General features: G+C 35.6%; 5 protein-coding genes across 5 annotated transcripts in view; 3 read left to right on the forward strand and 2 right to left on the reverse strand.

The window, feature by feature from the left end:
• The window catches only part of LOC105176587 (SEC14 cytosolic factor), a gene marked incomplete in the record, with an annotated part of 3,937 nt that extends 3,474 nt beyond the window's left edge, over positions 1 to 463 (forward strand). The window contains 1 exon segment of the mRNA XM_011099448.2: positions 1 to 463. Coding sequence (XP_011097750.1) covers positions 1 to 242 — 242 coding nt within the window.
• On the reverse strand, positions 583 to 4,910 carry LOC105176588 (WEB family protein At5g55860). Its single transcript, XM_011099449.2, has 4 exons — positions 4,429 to 4,910; positions 4,266 to 4,319; positions 3,058 to 3,260; positions 583 to 2,725 (listed from the first exon to the last, which is right to left on the reverse strand). The coding sequence occupies exons 3-4, from the start codon at positions 3,226 to 3,228 to the stop codon at positions 875 to 877; spliced, it is 2,022 nt and encodes a 673-aa protein (XP_011097751.1). The 5' UTR covers positions 3,229 to 3,260; positions 4,266 to 4,319; positions 4,429 to 4,910; the 3' UTR covers positions 583 to 874.
• Positions 10,524 to 14,565, forward strand: LOC105176590 (cellulose synthase-like protein E6). Its single transcript, XM_011099452.2, has 8 exons — positions 10,524 to 10,969; positions 11,627 to 11,945; positions 12,088 to 12,228; positions 12,316 to 12,447; positions 12,583 to 12,795; positions 13,023 to 13,247; positions 13,350 to 13,697; positions 13,959 to 14,565. The coding sequence occupies exons 1-8, from the start codon at positions 10,683 to 10,685 to the stop codon at positions 14,499 to 14,501; spliced, it is 2,208 nt and encodes a 735-aa protein (XP_011097754.1). The 5' UTR covers positions 10,524 to 10,682; the 3' UTR covers positions 14,502 to 14,565.
• LOC105176589 (cellulose synthase-like protein E1) lies at positions 18,172 to 21,673 on the forward strand. The gene is made up of 8 exons (XM_011099451.2): positions 18,172 to 18,522; positions 18,741 to 19,059; positions 19,144 to 19,284; positions 19,429 to 19,560; positions 19,798 to 20,010; positions 20,093 to 20,317; positions 20,410 to 20,757; positions 20,843 to 21,673. The coding sequence occupies exons 1-8, from the start codon at positions 18,260 to 18,262 to the stop codon at positions 21,392 to 21,394; spliced, it is 2,193 nt and encodes a 730-aa protein (XP_011097753.1). The 5' UTR covers positions 18,172 to 18,259; the 3' UTR covers positions 21,395 to 21,673.
• On the reverse strand, positions 22,003 to 24,808 carry LOC105176591 (RPM1-interacting protein 4). The gene is made up of 3 exons (XM_011099453.2): positions 24,653 to 24,808; positions 22,757 to 22,939; positions 22,003 to 22,332 (listed from the first exon to the last, which is right to left on the reverse strand). Exons 1-3 carry the CDS (start codon positions 24,656 to 24,658, stop codon positions 22,309 to 22,311), a joined length of 213 nt encoding a protein of 70 aa, XP_011097755.1. The 5' UTR covers positions 24,659 to 24,808; the 3' UTR covers positions 22,003 to 22,308.

Raw genomic sequence — 25,037 nt, forward strand, 5'->3', positions numbered from 1 at the left:
TTAGTGATTGTTTTTCCTTGGACCATCCCTTCCATCAGCAGCTATATAATTATGTCAAGGAGCAAGCTGCTGTAGTTGGGGCAGCTGCACCAATCAGACATGGCTCGTTCCACGTGGATTTTCCTGAGCCAGATCCAGAGGACGTAAAAATTGCTCAAACTATAGAATCTGAGTTTCAACGACTTGGCAAGAAAAATGGGGTTTCACACTCATTTCATGAGCTTAAGATAAACGGGGACTGAATCAGGCAGAACAGGCTCGAGTGTCGATAATGTCTGTTGTAAGTAGCTTAGGCTGCTCATTCCTGGTTGTATCCTAGAACGCTCGCATTATCTTGATGCAGGTTTTGGGGCTGAGCTAAGTTTTATATGACCACCTTGATGGAATGTTACATCATCACTCACAAATAGTCTGGAAATCCAAAGTGCTAATGCAGAGTTCAATAAAGTTTATAATTTCTTGTCGGGTGGATTTTGTTTCATTTATAATTCACAAAAATGATTTCATGTTTCCCTGGCTTGCTGCCTTGTTAGATGGTGATGACCCTACTCACCATTAAAGCCAAACGAAAAAACAAAAAAAGAAGCAAAAAGGCAATATTACAGAGTGAGTATCTTCATAGTCTAACCTGTAGCACTTGAATTTTGTACTAGCAGGGATTTACAGAATGAATCCACTAAAACACATTCACAAGGTGAATTTTCAAAATAATTAACAAGGTTTATTAAGCAGTTGGTATTTCCTGACTGCGCACAAAAGAGTCGAAGAAAGAAAACAAAGACAGTGAAGATCGGTTGGTTGCAAATATACACAAAGAGCCAAATCAAGTTTTTCTCTACCATTGGGATACTGCACAAAAACTTGGCGATCGCATTCACCAAGAAGGCTTTTCACCAGGCGAGAAGGGAGAACTGCCCTCGACTTGGTTTTTCTTCTTGTGGAACACATTGCTCAGACTAGGCATTAGTACTTTCTTGGCTACAGATGTCTTGGCTTTTTCTAGCTTTCGTGTTTCCATTACCTTCGTCTCTTGGGGAATCTGCTTTGGGATTTGGTAATTGTGAGGAGATGATTCAAATGATGTCTCAGCCTGTTGGGGCTTCTGCCTTTGAATCTGGTAATTACGAGGAGATGATTCAAACGACTTCCCAGAATCTGAAAGAATTCGAGAAGCTGCTTCTACTGCCTTCTTTTGTTCCCGTTCACGCCATCTTCTTAGTTCTCCCTCGACTGCCTTCTTGGCTGCTTCTGACATCTCAGCTTTCTTCAATGCCTCCTGAGTTGCAGCTTTCATGTCCTCAATCTCCTTCAGTGTAGCCTCCAATCTCTTGAGGGCCTCATTCTCACTGGCTTTCACAGCTTCTACCTGAGCCATTGCAGCTGCTACTTTCATTTCTGCTAGTTTTTCAGATTCCTCAACCTTTCGGCTCAGTGATTCAAACTCGTCCTTTGATATTGTAATCTGGGCACCAGGCTCTGAAGTTGAGGCACGTGCAGCATCAGTTTTCTCAGACAACATCTTAATTTGGTCAAGGGCTCTAGCCTCAGCTGCCTTTGCTTCCTCAGCTTCACTTATAGCAACTTTTAGTTTCTTTTCTGCTTCTTCCAGCTCAATTCTGGTAGCTTCTGCTTCTCTCCTAAGCACTTCAGCTTGCTGCTTCACCTCTTCAGATTCATGTTTCGCATTTTCACTCTCCAAGACTAGCTGGTGGATTGTAGCAACCATTTCATCAGAGACACCTCTTGCTTTGGCTTCTCCTACAAGTGCTTCTTCAAGCTCAGACTTAGCTTTCCTGAGCTTCAAATGCAAATCACCGGCCATGGATTCTGTTTCCGCTTCCTTCTCCTTCAATTCAGAATGCTCTGTTTTCAATTTATCCAGTTCTACCTTGAGGGTCTCTACCAGGCTTCTTAGCGAATTCTCCTCTTCAGTTACCTTATGTAGTGACTCTTTAGCACTATCCAACTCTGATGCAACAGTCTTAACAGAATCAAGATCAGCGGCCCTTGCTTTCTCCATCTCATTTCGTAGAGCTTCTATCTCTGATAATGTTCCACCCAGCTGAGTCTCCAGATTCTTCACTAGGTCAGGATCAATATCTTTCTTCAATGCAAGTAATTTCTGTGCTAATTCTTCAAGTCTGGTTTTATATGACAGCTTCTGTTTATCCTTGTCAGCACAGATCATTGCTTCTTCTTCCTTTGTACGTGCAATCGCAAGCTTCACTTGCTGAATTGAGTCCTGTACGCCAACAATTTCCTTGGATAACTCACCCACTTTTTCAATGTTTGCTTTGGTAGCCTTCTCAGCTTCAGCTGCTTGCTTGGCGGCACTGACTTTTGCTTCCATTGACGAGTCATACTCCTGACGAATTTTTCTTAGCTCCTGCTTCACTGCATCAAGTTCAGAGACTGCAGCCACATACTCAGCCCTCCCAGTTTCACGATCCACATTTGCAGATCCTTCAGATCCTGTAGAATTGGAATTGTTGGCTTCTGCAAATTGCTTTGTCTGGTGCTTAGCGGCTTCAGTGGCTCTAATTGCTGAATCCTTTGACTCGTTAATACTTTTCAGCTTCTGAGTTAAATCCTCAACAGTTCTTTTAGCTCTATCAAGCTCTAACAGAGCCTGAGCTTTAGTAGTCTCAGCATTATTTAATTGTTCCTTCAACTTATTCAACTCTCTCTGAGCCAAGTGAAGCTGCATTTCTTTCGCCAGCACTCTCTGAAAGCAAGAAAACCAGCAGGGAGGGGGCAGAATTATTAGATAGTCTGGTGAAGATCGCGGTTAAAGTTGAACATAACATATCAGTTTTATGTATAAGAATGCTGGTAGCAAACAAAATTCTACATTTATCTTGATAAAGAAACATCAAGAACTCGGCTAAAAGCTTCAATTTGTGGATGCAAAGTACATGTAAAGTCACAGAATGAAACATCCACCACTTTTAATTATGAAATTTCAACATGAGCCAACCACAAGTGCGTATCTATTTCAACAGGTATTATGGTAAAGTGCAACCAGGAAACACAAAGCAAAAAGAAGAAGCAACATACTTCTGCAGACTGTGGTTTTGTCTTCCTAATGGCAGGCTTTTCCCCTGAAAAAGCACCTTCACCAAATAAACTGACAGCATCTTTGACAGATTGAAATGGTGCACTGGTGTCGATTTCTCCCACCTCCGCTTTAGCCGATCCTTTGGTTTTATTATAATCTTTTGCAACCATAATGTCTCACCCACTTTATCTCCAGCTCTTACCTGCAAAGAACAGCCAAAGAAAGATCATATTGAAGAAAACGACAACCAAAGACGAACTATAGAAAAACAAGACGGGGTTAGAACTTAGAAGAGTAGCTGCATCCAGTAAAAATTACTACTTCTAGTTAATGGTTGTGCTAATACTTCTTTAAGAGTCCTAGCTTTGTGTATTCCTCGCAAGGGAAGCTGTGTCAGGCCCACTCTAATGACAGGCGCTTTCATTGGAATGCATTAGATAGTAAGAGGAATGGAAACATTGACTTGAGAACGGCCGATATAGCCTTCCCATCACAATGTAACATAGACAATGAGAAGAAATATAGCTGAAACTCGAAAGATACATACGAAATTCAATCTCTCAGAAAAACATATAGCCCATAATTTTGTATAATACATGTACACATCCATCAAAAAGAAGGGAAGAGTTTGTTGAAAGCTGAGATGAACAGCTGATCCATGCTCAGAACACGGCATTAGCTTGTATGCATGAAACTCGGAGTAGTACAGAACCCACTGATAGAACATAACAATGTTTATAAAAAAGTCCATCTAATTCTATAACAAAACAAGCCGCCTGGAAAAGTTAACTTCGCAGATTGCCACACAACAAACTAGAGCAAAAGCAAATTCTTGTACATTCAACTTTATGATCATAGCCCACATATTAGGCCACACAAGGAAATTTGGTCAAATTGTGATCAAATAGTCCTTCAATAACGAAATTTCAAGACTTCTACGTATTGCATGACATTCAAATACAAAAGACAGCAAATCATACCACCAAAGAGGACAACAACTAAACAAGGATCAGAATTCCATCACATATTAATAGTTCAGTTCAAGAAAGTCACTTCTGCCGTCAAAGGAGAAGTGGAAAAAGATCATCAAGAGATTAAGCAGAAATCAATTTACTTGGCAAATCCCAATTCTCCTGGACTCAAACACCGAGTAAGATAACAAGAAACTAGAAGTTGAAATGAATGGAGCCCAAATACCAAACACTACCTGAAATTTATGCTTCTGAATAATGAATGTATCACTGGAAATTGTAGCTTGAGCCTGAGTCACATAAACAGAACAACCAGTGAACCAAGAAGTGTAAGGTGAAGCGTAATATAGCATGTAACAAAAAATCAAACAACAAAAAAAAGGGACAAAATGTACAAACCTAATAATAACTCATTCAAAAACCCTAAATCATAAGAGAGGGGGTACAAGCAGACAAAAGGGTTCTCCAGAAACCCAAGAAATCATCAAAGAACCAAATTCAAAAAAAGGGTCCCCCCCAACAGCACTAAAAAGTTGATGGACAGCGAACAAAATCTTGATCAACTCCAACAACCCTTCAAGAAAACAACCCAAAAGTCAACCCTCTATCAGAATCTGCACCCGAACAAAAGTCCAAGAACTCTGCAAACTCCACAAGCAAATCAGCCCAAAGAATGTCCAGTCACACAAAGACACAGGGCAAGAAAGAAAAGAACATGTTTTCAAAGTTAAAAACCCACTGTTGAAACAAGAAAACAGAGAAGAAATCTTGTAAAAGTTTGAAAAATCATTTCCTTTTGCAAATATATCATACAAGCAGCAAATCATAGAGGAGAGAGGAATAGCGCCAGGTCAGCAAATAGCACGGGCCAAAGAGAAACATTATTGAGTAGTAGTAGACCTCCAAATTCGGAGACGATCACAATATTTAAATTTCTTCCTTACATAAAGAAATAGCTGATGTCTCAAAATTTAAAGTCTCCACATTTATTAAAGGGTAAATTGTAGTTATTCCTGTTTTAACATTTTATCATCTAAATATTTTTTTTTATGGATTTATTATTTTAATTTTATAAAATTTGTACTTTGTCGTATATTTCTCAATTGAATTTTTTATTGAAAAATATCATGTGCACTGCACATGTGATGTTTAAGAGCAATATATAAGTACCATATCACATGTACATCAGATGTGATTTTTTTACAGCAAAAAATAACTATTGAAAAACGATCATATATGACAAAGTGTAAATTTCGTAATATTGAGATGGTAAATTGACACAAAAAAATTTAATGATAAAGTGTAAAAACGAGCATAATTTGAATGGCTAAATATAATTTATTCATATTAAAAGTAGCCTGGTCAAAAAAAGACTTGTGTTTTTCACTTTCTTGAATACTCAATAAGTGTATGTTTTTATTTTAGGATGATTATACTGTTTTTTTTAGAGTTGATATAATTACACGTTAAACGGTTTCGAAATTATATTTAGTATTCTTGAAATTTGCTTTCATCTAACAAATAAACCTCTTTGTTAAAATTTTATTGAATTTGATGATATTAACAAAAAGAATGGATGAAAATCCATACTTACCTATTATAGGTCAAACAAATATCTTTTTTACCAAACTATCATAGTACATCTCCATGCGTTAATACATATGATGAGGTATATCTTCACCCCTATAAGGAGAGTTTAGTCGGAAAAGATTTGTTTGACCTGCAATAAGTCAATCAAGGATAAACATCGAGCAAGTTTGGTAAAATTTGACTAACGGATGGACCTATTTGTTAAACAGAAGCAAATTTGAAAATTATTAGATATAATTTTTCGAACTATAGAATATCTAAATGTAGTTATACCAAATTTCAGGAGTTGTATAATTATTTAATTCTTTGTTATATTATATGACAAACATATGCACTATTGAAAAATGAGAATAATGTTCATTTTTATAATACACATAATTTAAAAAATCACCCCATGCACTATATATCTGATGAACCAAGCACTGTGTATCATTCAATACGTGTCCAAGATGATATTTGTGTGTTTAAAAGTTAAAAAATAGAAAAGACACGATATCGAATACTGAATAACTTATCCAACACATATAAAGACACAACTTATTCAAACTTTTTCGTGTTCGTATCATCGTATTCTCAAGTTTCAAAATTTTTCGTGTTGTTATCTTAAGTATGCTTACAGTATAAGTGCTTCTCCATGAGAAATGTCCCATAATTGCATACCAATATGAACTCTTGGGAAGTAAAAAACAATAAAAAATTGCTTCTTGTACATATTGTTGATAGTTACATAAAATTTACATTTCGTTGCTGGTTTTCTTGTGGGGATGGGGCTGCTGCTTGACTGCTTCTGCTTCATGACATGCAACTGGGCCATATCTCAGTAGACCCTCGACTATGTTCTTGCTTCTTTCTATCATACACATATATATATATATATATGTCTTTGTTTAGGACAAGATTGTCCCTCACTGTTGTTTATAAGTCATGTCATGTGATTTTCCTAGTCATGTAATTCGGAACGAATAAACTTCTTTAGTTATTGAAAATTGACATTTGGGGTCTGAATATTGATCGGTCAGTCCCCACAAATCCATACCATGTATATAATAGAGTTGAAGATGTGGTTATAAAATACATAAATCAATATAATATATTAAAAAAAATTAATTTAAAAAGCATAAGTTAGTTATCTTATCAGTAGAAGGGTCTTTTTGAATTCATAAAAAATTGGTGTGGTGGTATCGTTAATCGCAGTTTGTGAATGTAGATGGTCTTTTTGTTTTTAATATTGGTATCGACAATGCAAATCTTTGAAAATCAATCAGTCTCGAAAGCCACTAAAAATATAAACTTAAAGTCAGAAAAGAACAAATTTGAACGGAACATAGTATGATCTACGCTATTGAGACGTTCGCTTAGTATGTCTAGAACAAGTCTCAACGAATACAGTAGGTTACTAGTCTTCGTGTATTTTTTTTATAGGGGAAAATTTTGGCATAAGACAAAAGCAGCACATGTCATGAAAATATTTTTAAAACGACACTTGGAATATATTCTACTTGTAATTTGATTTTGACTCTCAGCTAATACGTAGGTATTTGTCTCATTTTATATGAACTATTGTTGTTGATTATATTAATGTATTAATTGAATAGAAATATTATTTAATGTATCGAGATGAATTATTTTGTTTATCGCTATTAGTTCATAATAAAAGAAAGTATTGCTCAAAGTTAGTATTCTGAGGATAAACAAATTTGACAAAAGCTTAATTTGTATATGGTTGCATGATTAATTATACAATAATTTATTATGGAAATTTGATATTAGAATTATTAATTTTTAAAAAAATATTTATGACATTTGGATTCACAGTTTCATATTTGATTATGAAAATACATATGATAACTAAATTTCAAAACTAACTTCATTTTTAAGATTACGGAGGAAGTTAAAAAATTATTAATGAGTATAATATATGATTAGATGAAAATTAATTCTCAAGACATTATCAAAAGGTGATTCTGATTAAATTTAATAGAAAATATATGGCTAATTATATTTAAATTTTTAATTTATAGTTTGTTTACACAAATTATTCTTATTTTTTGAGTAATTACTAAAACCATCCCTAATAGCCAGAAAGTATGAGCAATTTATGTAACGCTAAAATATTTTTGGGATGTATGTGTAATTATTCAAAAATTAAAAATATTTGATGCCGGCGTTTTAAGTGGATGTGTGTGTAAATTTTTAAAAAATTAAATGATTTGTATAAATAAAATAGAGGTCGGGGGTTTAGACGTAGTTATCCCCAAAATTTATTATTGAGAAAAAAAAAATCAAATAATTACATTTTTATTTGTAATACAGATTTAGGGAATATTTGCATATGCTTTAAAAAAGTGTTTTTCACCTTCTGACTTCCTAAAAGTACTTTTGAAATGGCTAATTAGACCAAAAGCTAAAAGTACTTTAGAGAGATATTTTTAGCTGCTTTGATTTTTTTTTTAATAAATAAATATAACTTTATTTTTTACTATTATAATAATTTTAACAATCTTATTATTATTTTTATTTATTTTATATATTTAAAATTGATATCGAAATTTTCAAATAATTTAAATTTTAACAATCGTTAAATTACACTTTCATGTATTTAATATTTTTTTTATATTTTATGTGCTATAGCATTTAATTATATTATTTCGTAACATATTATTATTTGATTAATTAATAAAATAATTATTCTTTATAATCATGTAAATTTAATTATTGTGCATGAATGACTTATTATATACTTAATAAGAAATTATTATATAAAATTTATAATTTTTTTTGAAAAAATAATTAGTAGTGATAAACAATAAGTGAAAATAAAAATAAAAATAAAAAATTCAGATGCATCAATTTTGCAGTTATTGCATGCACGACATCTGTCGTGGGCTAATCAAATCGGCCGCACTCAGACCCAATAAGCTTGCCCACTCTTCCAACAGGGGAAAGGGGAACCGTTCATATCTAAATCCGATAACTTTTGTATTTCTGCTTACATCTCGTGATGGCCACCAGAGAAGAGGCTGCTCCGCCGCAAGGCAGGGCGGCGATAGAAGAAGACCGAGTAGAGAAAGAGCTCGACCACAACGACGTGTCGCGGCTGTGCCGCCATCACTGCGGAGGCGTTCCGGCGTCGACGACAGGAAATCGAGCGTCGGATACACGACCAAGGACTTCGACGACGGGTCAGGCGAGGCGTCGGCGGCCGGAAAGTTCCGGAATGTCTACCAGCAAGTTGATCATTGATTGACTGGAAATTAAATTAAGTGAAGTTTTGTATTTGTTTTTAGGTTGTGACATTAGGAATATATTACTGTAATGTTTTCTGCCTTGGTTTTCTAATTTAAATGGATGAATTATTATTAATTAAACTAATTCGATTATAATTATTTTGATCAAATGTTAAATACCTAATAGATATATGTGACAAAATGTTCAATAATATTTCATTAATAAAATTACTATAATATAAATGAGTAATTTACACTTTAATAAAGAAAAAATAGTAGATTTTTTTTTTCGTTTTTTAAAATTTAGCAATTTTTTCTGCACTGTTTTTTAAAAGGGGTGATTCCACTTTTTTCCTTGAGGTTTGGTATAATTACACGTAAATTTTTTATGATTTGAGAAATTACATTAATGCTCATAAAATTTGTATCTATCTGACAAATAAGTTCCTTAATCAGATAAAATTTACTGAATTTGCTGATGTTAATAAATTTATTTAGGAGTGCTAGATGTAATTTTTCAAACTACAGAGAATTTATGTGTAATTATACCAAATAATAGGGAAGAAAAGTGTACTTATTTTATGTTAAAAATGAAGCAATATTGAGGTAAAAGCACAAAAAGGAAAATTAATATTTATTTTTACTGTTTTTGTATTATAAAAATATAATTTACATATTTACTATATGATATGTTTAAATTGCATGTACTGTACTGTTTTTTGTGTTTGTTTTGTGGTTGATGATATTTTAAAGAGTTTGTGGCAGAAATTTCAACTTAAGAGATTTAGTTGGAGCGTTGAATGAATTATAGCCATTCTCTTTTGCCTCACCATCACATAAATAATATTAAAATTAGATGGAGTAGGTCACAAATTTAAATATTTAATAATATATGATTTTGGATTCAATTGCAACAAACTCAACAAAAAAGGAAGTAGGAGTACTACTCATTTACATTTTTGCACGACCTCAACTATACTGTATCTTCCCTTTTCTCTTGTTGATTCAATTTGTTTTTATCCTTGGGCCACACGAGGTACTCTTTCATCACACGAATTTTCACCTCCGTATTCTTAACCAAGTACTCCGGTATCCCGTCTACAAGGAATTGACTTCTGGGCAGTCTGTCTGGGGAAGCCAGCTCTTGTAACAGCTGCTTCGCCGAATCTGTATCGACAGGGTTGCGATTGGTCGAGCAAGTCGGGTCACAAATCTTCAATGGCATAGCATTACTAACCAAACTCTCCCCTTCATAATTACCACTAAAGAAAATAACTTTTCAATGTACTTTAGTTCTTTTTTAGCTTATTATAAAGTAATAAACAAGAAACTACAAAACATATACAAGCTTCCCGGGAAAATTGCACTTTTAGTCTGATACGATAGGGAGTGTTGGTACTTTTGATTTCATAGTTTACAAACTTAACATATTTAATCCCATAAAATAAATATTATAGTATTTTTTATTGCACAGAGTGTGTTATAATTTTATGATATGGGACAAAAAATGCGACACACCCTATCAACGCAGGACAAAAAATACAATTTTTCCAAGTCGGCATTTTCATGCATCAATGTGGATTAATGATTTTGTTGAATTTATTTCGAGCAACCTCAAATTTATTTTATAATAATGATATTATAGTATAAAAAAATTAATAATTCCGGGCGACAATGTAATGGTGCAAGGCTTTATTATATTTACAGCAAGAACCATACTGAGAGAGCAACAAAGACGGTGCCCAGCAAGCAAGAACACGCAGTTACACTGAACAGCAAGCAAGAACACGCAGTTAGACATTCAGTTTGTGCTCAGGGAGGGGGAGAGAGAGAGAGATGAGTGCAAAGAGCGGAGAAGTAGATGTTCCTCCATTGTTTGTGACCAAAGCAGCGAAAGGAAGAGCTGCACACAGACTTCTTTGCTTCACAATAATGGTTGGCATAGTGTTGATATGGATCTACAGACTGGGTCACATTCCCGGAGCAGACCGACCCGGAAGATATGCTTGGGTCGGACTGTCTGTTTCGGAGGTCTTGTTTGGTCTGTATTGGGTTATCACTCAGGCGGGTCGGTGGCGTGTCGTCTATCGATATCCCTTCAGGGACAGACTCTCCTCTACCAGGTACTGTGTGTTTTATTGAAAAAAGCTGTAAGCTTATAGTTATCATAAAGCTTATTTTAAGCTCATATATGCTGGGAGAAACTTTAACTGCAATAGCTTATTTTCAGATCCATTAGCATGTTGTAGATCAGGGTTTCATGATTGGATTGAGAGTCTTGGTACTTTAGAATTTTGAAGTGAAGGATTATATTAGAAGATATGACAAAAAGAAGTAGAATTTGATGAAGAAAGAACCTTTTTGGTGGTGTACACTGTATTTAAGGGGTGTGTTTATAATTTTATAGGAATTTTACATGTAATTTGTTTATACTAGTTGATGAGTGATCGTCTACTGTGAAACTGTGATTGCACAGGATTCTGTTGTTAAGAGAACTTGAGGGATTGTAAGAATGTTCATCGTAAAGTTTGTGTCTTGATGTGTTTCTTGAGACGTTTCACAACTTCTCATGCAATTTCATGACAAAAAGGCCTTGAATTTTCAGCTATGTGATCATATTGCAGTTAAGTAACAGGAGGTTTTGATAAGGCCAATGATGGCTGAAAGTTTGTGACAGTCTTGATCATAGACAATTGTTATTTATGTACTCATTTGACCGTAATGGGATGAATCCGTAATCCTGTTTTCCTTTCTTGCAAATGGAAAAATGAATTTTGTAGATACAAGGACAAGTTGCCGGGAGTCGATGTTTTTGTTTGTACAGCCGATCCGACGTTAGAGCCGCCAATGTTGGTGATCAACACAGTCTTGTCTGTCATGTCGTATAATTATCCACCCGAAAAACTTAGCGTGTACCTGTCGGATGATGGCTGCTCTGAACTAACATTCTATGCTCTACTGGAGGCCTCTGAATTTTCCAAGTATTGGATACCGTTCTGCAAGAAATACAATGTTGAGCCGAGGGCTCCTGAAATCTATTTTGGTCAGAGTAGCCCTTTACATGAATCAGATTTCAGGCAGGAATGGAGTCAAATCAAGGTGAAACTATTAAAAGTATTATTTGTTACGGTAACAGACATAGAGCTGAAAAATGATTGAGAAATAATACAAGATGTTAGAATCATTTGTAGTGTTGTTGAAGTGGAACTCACTGAACGTTTGTCTTAATTCTTTTCTTTAGACTATGTATGAAGATATGAAGAGACGGATAGAATCAGCGGGGGCAAAGGGTTGTGTTCCGCGAGAAATCAAAGATCAGCACAAAGGGTTCTTGGAATGGGATTCTAAGATTACGAAGCAGGATCATCAGTCCATTGTTCAGGTGATTTTCTTAGTAGAATGCTAAACTACAAACATATTTTGTTAGCTGTAGTGAAGAGACCTATAATTCCTACTGCTGTGTTTTCAGATTTTGATAGATGGATGGAACTCCCAAGCAACTGATATTGACGGAAACAGGTTACCTACACTGGTTTACTTGTCCCGAGAGAAGAGACCAGGATGGGCTCATAACTTCAAGGCCGGATCGATGAATTCATTGGTAATCAAATTTTTGGTGCAATCTTAACATCGCTGACAGAAATTAATTCTTGAGTTAAGCTTAATTAAGCAAAAAATGCGAAACCACTAGCATCTTCCGCTCATTGAAGGTAACCACCATCTTACATTTTTGCAGATAAGAGTGTCATCAGAAATCAGCAATGCACCAATCATTCTCAATCTTGACTGTGATATGTACTCAAATGATCCCAATGCAATACAAGATGCATTATGCTTCTTTTTGGACGAAAAGCAAGGGCAGCAAATCTCATACGTGCAGTATCCTCAGTGCTATAGAAACATCACTGAGAATGATATTTATGCAAATGCGTCCTGTGCAACTTTTAAAGTATGCATACTATCGTTTTCCATTTCCATTTTTCTTGAGTTGCAGGGAACAGGACGCAACTTTTAAAGTACGCGTACTATCGTTTTCCATTTCCATTTTTCTTGAGTTGCAGGGAACGGTGGTTGCGAGATTGGAACTTGTAGTCTAGTTTTAGTTCAACTTTCAATTAGTTTATTAAGATTATGTGACAATTTGCTGTACTGAAATCTTGCCTCTTTCTTACAAAGATTGAGCTTGCTGGTTTAGATGGTTTTGGTGGAGCTCTGTACATTGGAACCGGATGCTTCCATAGGAGAGACAGCCTGCTAGGGAAGGTATATTCTAAGGATCACAGACTTGAATTGAACAGTGTCGAAGATAACGTTAAGGGCAGAACGGTTGAAGAATTGGAGGCAGCTTCTAAGCCTTTGGCAGATTGTAGTTATGAGAATGGTACTCTGTGGGGAAAAGAGGTCTGTTTCTCTGATCACTAACAAGACCTATACTACTAACACTCGTCGAACAAGCATTTGGGATACAGATCATAAGGGTGATTGTGGTGCTAATGTGTGCAGATGGGGTTGGTGTATGGATATCCTGTGGAGGACATCGTCACGGGCTTAACAATCCAGTGCAGAGGATGGAATCCCGTTTACTACAATCCAAGCAAGAATGCATTCCTGGGTGTTGCTCCGACAACCTTAGATATAGCTCTTATTCAATTCAAGAGATGGTCCGAGGGCATGTTTCAGATTTTCTATTCCAAGTACTGCCCCTTCATCTATGGCCACGGCAAAATAAAACTGGGTGCCCAAATGGGGTACTGTATCTACCTTCTATGGGCTCTCGTTTCATTGCCTACGCTGTGTTATACTGTCGTTCCTGCTCTATGTTTGGTCCAGAACGTGCCGTTGTTCCCTAAGGTATGTAAAAAGACCTCATTTCTCCCATTACAAACTTATCTAATTACTAATACGGTTAGTTACAACGACCTCTCCCTTAAGAATTGTATAATCACTTATCAAATATTACCAGCAGTTTCAAACAGTATGTAACAGAATATAAACGTAGTACACTTGAAACCGAGGCTTGTCACAAGGAATTCTTAATAATAAATCATCACATAATGCATGTAAAGTCCAAGGTTCTTGGTACTTGTACATGAGTTTTCATGTTTATTTCAGGTGTCTAGCTGGTGGTTCATACCTTTCACCTACGTTTTCGCTGCGAAAACTGCGCACAGCTTAGTCGAAGACCTTATGTGCGGTGATACACTACGAGGATGGTGGAACTTGCAAAGAATGTGGTTGTTTAGGCGGACGACTTCTTACTTCTTTGCCTTCATAGACACAGTATCCAAGCACTTAGGCTTCTCCGAGACATCGTTTGCACTCACCGCTAAAGTTGTGGACGACGAGGTGCGAAAGAGGTACGAGAAGGAAATCATGGAATTTGGAAGCTCATCCATCATGCATCTCATGATCGGTACGCTTGCAGTTCTGAACCTTTTCAGCTTTGGATACGGGATCAAGAAGGTCGTTTTCTCCACCCCAGAGGCGTTGGCCGAGTTGGTACCGCAAATCATTGTTTCGGGGCTGATAGTAATGGTGAATTATCCAGTTTATGAAGCTTTCTTCATCCGTAGGGACAAGGGAAGCATGCCATCCTCGGTTATGTTCAAGTCCCTAGCTATAGCATCCGTCGCATGCCTCATTCCTATGTACTAGCTCAAAGGAGACGGTTTTTGGAAAGTGGGCTTGCAAGTTCCAAATCAGAAGAAATTCGTACTTATTTGATCGAATCAAATAAATCACATTATAATTGTATTATACTTATCATATTATTAGATCAAATCCGTTCAAACGCAGTTTGAGTAAGAATTTTTCAGGCAAACAGGGGCATTGTACTTTTTATTTACGACTGATTGTTTGTTTGACGAAAACAATGTATCAGTTGCAATAATTAAGGCGAAAAGACAACTAGGAAGCCCAAACTAAAATAAACCCAAGTTATTGGGGGCTAAAAGAGGCTCAAATCATAAATGCACATGAAATTTTAGATCATAGCCAATGTCGTTGGGCGGATTAGGATAAATGCAAAGAATCTCTATCAGTGCGTGCGTTTGGATTGATGAATTTTAATTTAAAAAAATGATTCACAGAAATGATTGTAAATAATTTTATTTAAAAATAATTGAAATTCCATCAATATCCAACAAAATTTAATAGAATTGAAATATTTGAAATCTTAGAAATTTAAAATTATTCAAACAAATTTTTAAAAAAAAAATTGTTAAGAATTTGAAATTTATATTTCAAAATTTTCAATTCAAATGTAACCTATGTATTTTAACGGAACTGCAAAATGGTTTCATTTAATATTAAAATAGCCTAAATCCCTTTAATATTAAATAAACTTCTATATAAAAACTCGTCTTTCATCAAACGTATGATTGTCGTGTTACACGCGCTCATGTGCAAGTGGGGAAGATTTTCATTTCTTTTCATACTTATTTTATTGAAAATGACTGTTTTGCCTCTCATTGTAATTATTTTAAAATTTTGAAAGTTTTTTTTTTTTAAAATTTATTTTTCTGTTTTTTCCTCCCCTTGGTCCATGGTTTTGTCTTTTTGCAATACCGCCGCAGCCCCTCACCTTAAAAAAGGAAATTATATATATATGGGGTCCAATGAATCTACCACACCCACCCACCCCACCTTAATACCATATTTGTACCATGCAATTTTTTATTTCTATCATGATATATAATAATATACTATAACTATTATTTATTTATTTTTAAAATATTATATAAAATATGAAAATATAAAATTCAAAAACTAAGAATCTGAACCATCCATCTCTAAACATTGAAATTCAATGGTTATTATTACTCGAACACATCCAACGGTTCTCATTTATCTAACAAAATTCAGTGTACATTAAAAATAAATTGCAACAAGGACATAACATCCATTCAACTAAAAATTTAACATAGTCAACTATGCATATTTTTATTTAGGGAGAAGTATTATTTTAATCCGTTAAGTATGCCTATTTTTAATTTTAATCCGATAACTATGTCCATTTTTGTTTAGATCTAGTACCTTATGAAATTGCTTATTTTTAGTCATCTGGCAGATTTTTGGACAATTTTACCCCTATGAGTGCGTATGAACTAAAACTGCCTTTCAAAAGTTGCATACGGGTAAAATTGTCCGAAAATCTGCCAGAGGACTAAAAGTAAGCAATTTCATAAGTTACTGGACCTAAACAAAAATGGACATAGTTATCAGACTAAAATTAAAATTAGGCATACTTAGCGTACTAAAATAATACTTTTCCACGGGTAAAATTGTCCGAAAATCTGCCAGAGGACTAAAAGTAAGCAATTTCATAAGTTACTGGACCTAAACAAAAATGGACATAGTTATCAGACTAAAATTAAAATTAGGCATACTTAGCGTACTAAAATAATACTTTTCCCTTTTATTTAACACGAAAAAGATTTTTAGGTTATTTTCATATCATAATTACCAAACACCAGAGGGGATTTAATCCATTAATCTGGATAAGATTATTGGTTAATTACATCGACAGTTCTTGAATTTATGTCAAAATACACATATATCCTCTATATTTGAAAAATTACAAGTACGCTTATGAGAAAGTGCTATTGTAATGTTTTTTCAAAGATGTTTGTGCAAACTTTAACCTTTGAATAGAAAATATAATTATAAGAGATAATTACACTCCCCTGAGGTTTGGTGTAATTACACGTAAACTCCATGTGGTTTGCTTTCGTATGACAAATAAGTCCCTCAATTAATCAAAATTCACCGAATTTACTGATATTAATAAAAAAATTAAATAAAATATCTCTATTTACCCCTCAATTGAGTTATTACTGATTTATTGCATGTCAAATAAATTTTTGTATGACCAAATTACCCTCATACGTCTCCATGCTTTAATGCATGTGAGCAGGTATATCTTCACCGTTATAAGGGTAATTTAGTTGGAAAAAAATTATTTGACCTGCAATAAGTCAGTAATAAATCAATCGAGGGGAAAAATTAGTTTTCTTCAATTTTTTTCTAATTAATATCAACAAATTCAGTGGATTTTGACTATCGAATAAACTTAGCAAATCTGAGTGCTAGATATAATTTTTTAAATCACAGAATATATACATATAATTATATTAAATATCAGAAAAAGAAATTATAATTATATTTATAATATCAAAGGATGTATTTATAAAGAACAACGTCATTATTGCGTATGGATGAAGGGTTAAGGCCGAACCCAAACTTGACTGCTTAGTCAATTCGCCAACCGCCCACCTTGGACTTCCTCCTTTTGCCACAAAATTCAAACATTCACTCTTTTTAGGATTTGATTCGGTGTGGGACAAAATATGTATATATAAATAATTACAAAATAAATTTATATGATTTTGTTTGTTTTTAATATTCGAGATTGTTTAGGATGGAGTCGTGCTAAAATTATTTTTAAATTATATTGTCGATCGTTGAGTTCGGATATAATGTAGGATCAGACTTCATATCGCAAAAGTTATGTTGTTTCAAAAGCATTAAGTTAAAAATGAGAATGTTCGAAAGAGATACAGTTAACTGACATACACGACTATTAACTACTATAAGCATTTGTCAGCTTATTGTCGAACATAAATTGGAAAGAGAGTTTTGTTTTACAGCTTCTACTATTGAAATGTTTAAATTAATTTGATTTAATCTAAAAATTGTATGTAGCTCTGTACCAATTTCTGTAATTTATTAATAAAATTATAAATACTGAAGAAGTTTTTTCAAATACTCCTACTTTAATATTTTTTTTTTTTTAAATAATTCCAACTTTTATTAGTACTTATGACTTTCTCTTACACTTTATTATTACTGCAAGATATTTTGAAGATGTTTTTGCCTCATTTTCCTCAAGAAATTGAACTCTGAAGCAGTCACTCCCGGGGGCTGGGGTGGGGTGTGTGGGGTGGGGTGAAGATTGATATATGGATGAAAAGGAAGAAAAGATAACATCTTTCTTGCAAGGCTCTAATTTTCAAGATGGCCGAATTTTTAAGTCATTTCAATTCCCACTTGCATACGCAGCAAAGCATTTTTATGGGAAAGTGACTAGTAAATATAATTACATTGCTAAGTGTAATACACTTATTGTGTGATTGGTGCATAATTCATAAAAAGTGATTAAATCATATATTACTTTATAATTAATTTGATTCGATCCAATGTGATTCGGATAATTGTTTTTCATGATTTCAACAGTGGGTAATAATTAGTCTACCAAATGGGACCATTTCTACTGAAGATTGCCCATCTCTATTTAGAGCTTTATTAATAATTGCTGACAAGAAACTGCAGCCATTTATTACTGAAACTGTCTATCTATATGTATGTACAAGAATTTGGAGGGAGTGGAAAGAACATCTGATTACTGATCTAATATGGCAAATACTTCCCATGCTCCACTTTTTGAGACCAAGAAAGTAAAGGGCAGCTTGATTTACAAGCTCTTTGCAGCTTCCATGTTTGTGGGAATTGTTCTGATTTGGATCTACAGAGCAACTCATGTTACTGAACATGGGAGGTTTGTTTGGATTGGAATGTTTGCTGCAGAACTGTGGTTTGGCTTTTACTGGATCCTCACTCAGGCTCATCGTTGGAACCGCGTGTATCGCCAAAACTTCAAAGACAGGCTCTCACAAAGGTTTCCCCACTCTTGTTCGCATGTTTGTCTGTTTGTTTATCGAGAGATGAGTTATTTTACTTGATCATTACGTAGGTTGTTGACGGTATATGGTTTTAAGTTGGTAGCAGAGCTAGGTCGGGATGCAACAATTAGCTTGATATATGATGTTTAGAGCTATTAGTCTTTTTGTATTGTCTGTGTTTCAAATGGTTGTCGAATTAATGGTGATGAAACAGGTACGAGAATGATTTGCCTGGAGTAGACGTTTTCGTCTGTACAGCTGATCCTACGATAGAGCCACCAATGATGGTAATCAATACTGTCTTATCCGTGTTGGCGTATGATTACCCTCCGGATAAACTAGCTGTGTATCTCTCGGATGATGCTGGCTCGGACCTCACGTTCTATGCCCTCTTGGAGGCCTCCCATTTTGCTAAGCATTGGATACCATATTGCAAGAGATTTGCAGTTGAGCCACGTTCACCGGAAGCTCATTTTAGGCCGGTTTCTGACGAGTTGGAAGCAATTCAGGCTCAACATTTGGCTTCAGTCAAGGTATTGGATAGTCTACTACTACTAGTAGTAGTATACTTTGAACATTAAGGCTAAGCAAATTATGTTTATGATCTGGCTGTGCAGAGATTGTACCAAGGCATGGAGGATAGGATTGAACTTGCAGCGAAACTTGGAAAGATCCCCAAAAGTGCACTCTTGGAACACAGAGGATTTTCCAAGTGGGATTCATTTTCGTCGAGAAGAGATCATGACACCATACTGCAGGTAAGTGAACATACATAGACAGCCTGATTTCTATATGAATTCTTGAAAAAGCATCATTTCTGAAGAAAATTTTACTTAGTCGATCCATGTTCTTGAAAAAATATATTACGTGATATTTTGGTATTCTGTTTTTGTATTTATCAGATACTGATTGATGGAAGAGATGTAGAAGCTAAGGATAGTGAAGGGTGTAGGCTGCCAACTTTGGTGTATTTGGCTCGGGAGAAACGGTCCCAACATTTTCACAACTTCAAAGCCGGAGCTATGAATGCATTGGTGTGTGCTAATTCTTCTAGTTAAAATCACAGAAACTTAATGCTCGTATGAATTCAGTCTAAGGGGTAGATGAACTTAATGCTCTCTGAGTATCAGATGGCTGTTTCTGGTTTATAGACAAGCATCTTACTGCAGCATTTATCGTCTTGCGATATTACTCACCGTCAAGCCAAGCACAATTCTTCAGACAACAAATTATACTCAAAGGGTTGTAATTTTGCTGCTGAATTTATGCAGATAAGGGTGTCATCAGAGATCAGCAATGGACCTATAATTCTAAATGTCGATTGTGATATGTACTCGAATAACTCAGAATCGATTAGAGATGCACTCTGCTTCTTCTTGGATGAAGAGAAGGGCCATGATGTTGCCTTTGTGCAGTTTCCGCAGAATTTTCATAACCTTACCAAGAATGACCTTTATGGAGGCTCAATGAGAGTAATAAACCAGGTGACTCTCATCATGCATGACTTCCTTGACCGCACTATACCTCCTTTTGCTCGTTTCTTGAATAATTCGTCTGGAATTGCAGATCGAATTTCACGGTTTGGATGGCTGTGGAGGGCCTATGTATATTGGAACTGGCTGTTTTCACAGAAGGGACACTCTATGTGGAAGAAAGTTTACAAAAGGATCCCTGTTTGACTGGAAGCAAAGTACTGTTCCAAGAAAGGGAGAGACTGCGGCTGAATTGGAAGAAAGAGTAAAAGAACTAGCAAGCTGCAAGTTCGAGAAAAACACTCAATGGGGAAAGGAGGTTGCTCTCTTTCTCCCATTTCTCAAACACACTTCTGTTGTGAACACTACACATGTATTATACATTGAGACGGTTGTTTCCTTTATATGCAGATGGGGTTAAAGTATGGTTGCCCGGTTGAAGACGTGATCACCGGGCTGTCAATCCAATGCCGAGGGTGGAAATCCGTGTATTTCAATCCAGAAAGAAAGGGTTTCTTAGGTGTAGCCGGGACAACCCTCGATCAAACACTAGTACAACACAAGAGATGGTCAGAAGGAGACTTGCAGATTTTTCTGTCAAAGCACAGTCCGGTGTGGAAAGGACTAGGCAGGATAAATTTTGGCCTCATAATGGGATATTGTGTTTATTGCTTATGGTCTCCCAATTGCTTTGCTACACTGTACTACTCCATCATACCTTCTGTTTATCTACTCAAAGGCGATCCCTTGTTCCCGCAGGTGCCACCCATATCTATATTTAATATGAAGATGCTAAGATTTCTTGTTATCAAGGAAAAATTGTATATTTGTGAAAAATTTGCAGGTCTCAAGCTTCTGGGTTCTTCCATTTGTGTATGTCATCATCGGTGAGCATGCATGCAGTCTTGCTGAGTATCTCTGGTCTGGAGGGACGGTGTTAGGCTGGTGGAACGGGCAAAGAATGTGGCTCTACAAAAGAACAAGCTCTTATCTCTTTGCAGCGGTGGACACCTTGTTGAAGTTGGTGGGGTATTCTGATTCAGGGTTCGTCATCTCGGCCAAAGTGTCTGATAAGGACGTGTCACAGAGGTACAAGCAAGAGAAGATGGAGTTTGGAGCCGTTTCCCCAATGTTTACCTTACTGTCATCACTGGCAATGTTCAATCTGTTTTGTTTAGCTCTGATGGTTATGAAAGTGATCCGGGCTGGGGGGCTTCAATCTGTTAATGAAACTATGGTTTTGCAGATCCTTCTATGTGGAACTCTGGTTTTGATCAATTTGCCACTGTACAGTGCAGCATTCTTTCGAAAGGATAAGGGCAGGATGCCAAGCTCTGTCACACTTAAATCCATTTTGGTGGCTCTTTTGTTGTGCAGTTGCTATGCTTTCTTGTGAAAATTATGTCAGGATACGTGGCGGAGCTTGTAACTCAGGGCTAAACAGAGTCTCACTAAAAGCTGGAATTGTTGGATTAGCTTTGCTAGAGGATCAGAATGCATGGTGTGAAAGACAGCTACTTCTTGATTTAGATTATTTAAGATAGAACAGATTGATTATGAGTGGAAATCTGGGTAGAAATATGTACCATCAGTAGATGCAAATGCAAAGCATGAAATTTCATACTATAATTTTCCCCTTTGGAGCATGAATCAAGTGCAGTCCTCATTTCCTAGATTTCCTCATCGTTCTTGTCGTTGCATAATAAGTGATCTCAGTCACAATAGCCAAACCGATATCAAATGATCTCAGTCACAATAGCCAAAACGATATCACATCTCAGTCACAATAGCCAAACCGATATCAAGTGATCCCAGTCACAATAGCCAAACCGATATCGTATGCCAATTGTAAGTATCATTAAGCACAATTTTTGCACCAAGGGCTGCTTTACAAGAATATTATCTGCCAAGAGGTTCGTTAACCCAACGTTGTCGAAAGAACATATGTAATTAACTTCCAAAGACAACTGTAAACTCCTTAGTGGAGAAGAAAGACAGATAAACTGCTTCACTGAAACAAATAAATCAGCAAACGGTGATTAACAGGAGACGCATAATGCTTTACAGGTCACACAAAAAGCAACAATCATAAACCTGGATTGATCTTTATTCACAAAACAGCATACATCAATCATACTCAAGTTTTCTCCCTCTTTTGCCAACCAACTCAATTTTACAGTACACAAAATGGAATGCTGCAGTGCCTGATACCACCTGCAGCCCGACTCAGAGACATTTTCTAAGCTTTTTATAAATACGCAGTATATAATCTTTTACACATAAACTTGGTGACAGATCCACGCCTGGGCTCTACATGCAGCAAAACCATTTTTTCTGCAAATCGACAAAAATTTATCAGTTTTCGGCAGTTAAGAGCAGATCAAATCAAAACTAATGGAGGTCTGCAAAGGGCCATGTTTAATTATCTATGTATGGGCTGTCAACTTTTTCAATATCACAAAAATGTAATAAAAACTTAGGGAGCATATATATGCTTGGTGATTTTTCAAAATAAATCAACAAAAACAATTGATACAAAAACACTCATAAGACTGTAAAGATCAATGTCCTTTTCCATTATATCACTCTTTAAATGAAATTTCAACAGTGGACGCTCAAATGTTTCCTATATATCTGAATCAACAATGAAAGGAATTACGTATCAAAGTGCAGGCAATAGGTCTTCCAGAATAGATATATTAAGCTATATCCATCCCATATGCAGATATGTAGAATATTTAATTCAGGAACAACTTACACCCTGGGGTTTTAAAGGTTCCTCTGCTTGCTTTGTACTTGAATCCACCTTTGTAGGAGAATCTGGCTTCCCACCTGTCTTCTTCTCATCTCTGGCCTTGTTAAATATTACGGTAAATCCCTCTGCTGAAGCCGGATCATTAACATCCCATTCACCAAATTTTGGCAACGGCCGACCCTTCTCCTGCAAAAAGGTATAGGCAAAAAGTTCTTAGAACTTTAATAGAAGATGCATGAAGATGCTGAAGGCCCAGATTAACTGAAAGTCTAACTAAGGTTTCAAAAGTGTAAGTTACTATTTTTAGATGTTCAAAACCAAGAGAAGAAATAGCACCGGGGAAGAAGGAAAGATGAAAGATTAAATTCTAATACTGATCAACCTGTAATGTGAAAAAAGATGAATGGATGATGACATGGAAATAAAACCACCAGTGTGGCAGAAATATCATCATATCAATTAACAAAAAAGGCTGAGCTAGATACAACCAAACTAGGATATCATTCAGCAATATCGTATCACCAGTCAACAGGAAAGGTCGGACTAGATGCAACCCAAACAAGGATATTACTAGGCTTGGTAGTTTGACAACACAAAAGGTGAAACTATGGAATCTGTGTACCCCTGTAGCTGGAATAGCATACAAGAGTATCTGAGAATTATGTAGCATTAGTTTTAGTTTCTTTCAGTTACATTAGTACAATTTAGCAATTATTAATGCCATAGATGGAAACATCTATACAGAAGCATGAAATTAAAATAAATGATCTATTAAATAAGAGCGCAATCTTGAAATAAATACATAACCATGTCAGTGTAACACCATAAGCATGAATAACTAGGCTCATTTTATGGATGTTATCAATACTTCAGTATGCTATGCAATCCAATGCAACAAAAAGTTTATGATGAAATCTAAAATCATATGAACTTCATAATAACCTTTATGAGAAATTAAGAAATCTAACTCTGGAGGCATCATGATAAAGCAACTCAGCTTTCAAATCTTGAATCAAGTTCACCCAGGTCATAAGTTGATACCAGCAACAAGTTTACAATTTCATTGATGTATAGACCATATAGACCAAATATCCATTTCCCCATAAAGAACCCAATCGATAATTGTTCAATTGATTGTGCCTCAGTGACGACAAGTTATATAGGTTCCCAAGGTCCATTGGCCACAACAACAAAAGAATATTAGAAATCAACAGAGAATATCTTTCTCCATTAATCAGTGAAACAGAAAGCAATAGAAAACTAACTTTTACTTCTGATCCATTGTTCTTCTTGACCTCTAACTGATAACTGTCCACTACAGCATACCAACTTCACAAAATACAGGTAAAGAGAACCGATCATACGAAAGTCAAATCAGATTTTTGACAATACACACACAAATTAGGAAAATACAATCAGGATGATTAAAAGGCAGAACAACTTTATCAGCTAAAAATCTCGATTATAAAAAGAGCAAAAAAGAGAAACTACATCCACTACATAGCAAATAAAGAAGACGAAGATGAGAAGTATTTCACCTGCTCATTAATTTGCTTTTCAATTTTCGGTTTCCCTTCGGCACAGTATATAAGACGAAAAGTTAATTTTAATTCAATTCCTCTCGTAACTAAACATCGCCATTTAATTTAACTACAGCTCATGAAACCCCAATTACACAACAGCCAGCATCTAATCCCCGACATCAAACAACAAAGGCAACCTCAAACCAACTCCAGACACCATCGCTCCACAACAGGAAAAAGCGATCAACGAAACCATCAAACCACGATACAAAATTAAACATCTTCACGGGAATACATATGCAAAGCAAAATCTAAATCTGCCAGAATCCATCCTATCGGATTCAACAACAACAACAACTACAATCGAATCACATACCGACATGAATCCTCAGGAAGAGATATCACTATGCAGAACTGAGTCGAGACGGAGAATATAGAGAGAGAATGAGGGAGACAAAGAGAGAGAAGGAAATTCGGGTTGAGTGTTAACTAGCTGTATACGGAGGTATGCGTCTTAGATGCTACCCAGTATATAGTAGTCGTATAAATACGGAATAAGCGTACACCACTGCACCAGTCGCCTCACCCACTCTAATAATCATCATTTTTTCCAATCCTCGTTTTTTATTTTATATTATTTTAAATTGGAAATTCATCTTTGATTCCATTATTTTTAGTGCTCTTCATAGTTCGATTTCTTGATCGAAACCAAAATTTTGATATGTATAATCGAAATTAAATTTTGGTATCCATTCATTACA

Source organism: Sesamum indicum, linkage group LG14, assembly GCF_000512975.1.
Source record: "Sesamum indicum cultivar Zhongzhi No. 13 linkage group LG14, S_indicum_v1.0, whole genome shotgun sequence".
Taxonomy (NCBI): Eukaryota; Viridiplantae; Streptophyta; class Magnoliopsida; order Lamiales; family Pedaliaceae; genus Sesamum; species Sesamum indicum.

Excerpts from the sequence above, each read along its gene's own strand:
- LOC105176590 (XM_011099452.2), top strand. The coding sequence starts at position 10,683 with ATGAGTGCAAAGAGCGGAGAAGTAGATGTTCCTCCATTGTTTGTGACC. Across the intron at positions 13,248-13,349 it reads GTACTCTGTGGGGAAAAGAG|ATGGGGTTGGTGTATGGATA; the intron begins GTCTGTTTCTCT and ends TAATGTGTGCAG. Across the intron at positions 13,698-13,958 it reads ACGTGCCGTTGTTCCCTAAG|GTGTCTAGCTGGTGGTTCAT; the intron begins GTATGTAAAAAG and ends TGTTTATTTCAG.
- LOC105176591 (XM_011099453.2), bottom strand. Across the intron at positions 22,333-22,756 it reads AACCTTTAAAACCCCAGGGT|AAAAAATGGTTTTGCTGCAT; the intron begins GTAAGTTGTTCC and ends GTCGATTTGCAG.
- LOC105176588 (XM_011099449.2), bottom strand. The coding sequence starts at position 3,228 with ATGGTTGCAAAAGATTATAATAAAACCAAAGGATCGGCTAAAGCGGAG. Across the intron at positions 2,726-3,057 it reads CAAAACCACAGTCTGCAGAA|AGAGTGCTGGCGAAAGAAAT; the intron begins GTATGTTGCTTC and ends TCTTGCTTTCAG.
- LOC105176589 (XM_011099451.2), top strand. The coding sequence starts at position 18,260 with ATGGCAAATACTTCCCATGCTCCACTTTTTGAGACCAAGAAAGTAAAG. Across the intron at positions 20,011-20,092 it reads CAATGAGAGTAATAAACCAG|ATCGAATTTCACGGTTTGGA; the intron begins GTGACTCTCATC and ends CTGGAATTGCAG. Across the intron at positions 20,758-20,842 it reads GCGATCCCTTGTTCCCGCAG|GTCTCAAGCTTCTGGGTTCT; the intron begins GTGCCACCCATA and ends AAAAATTTGCAG.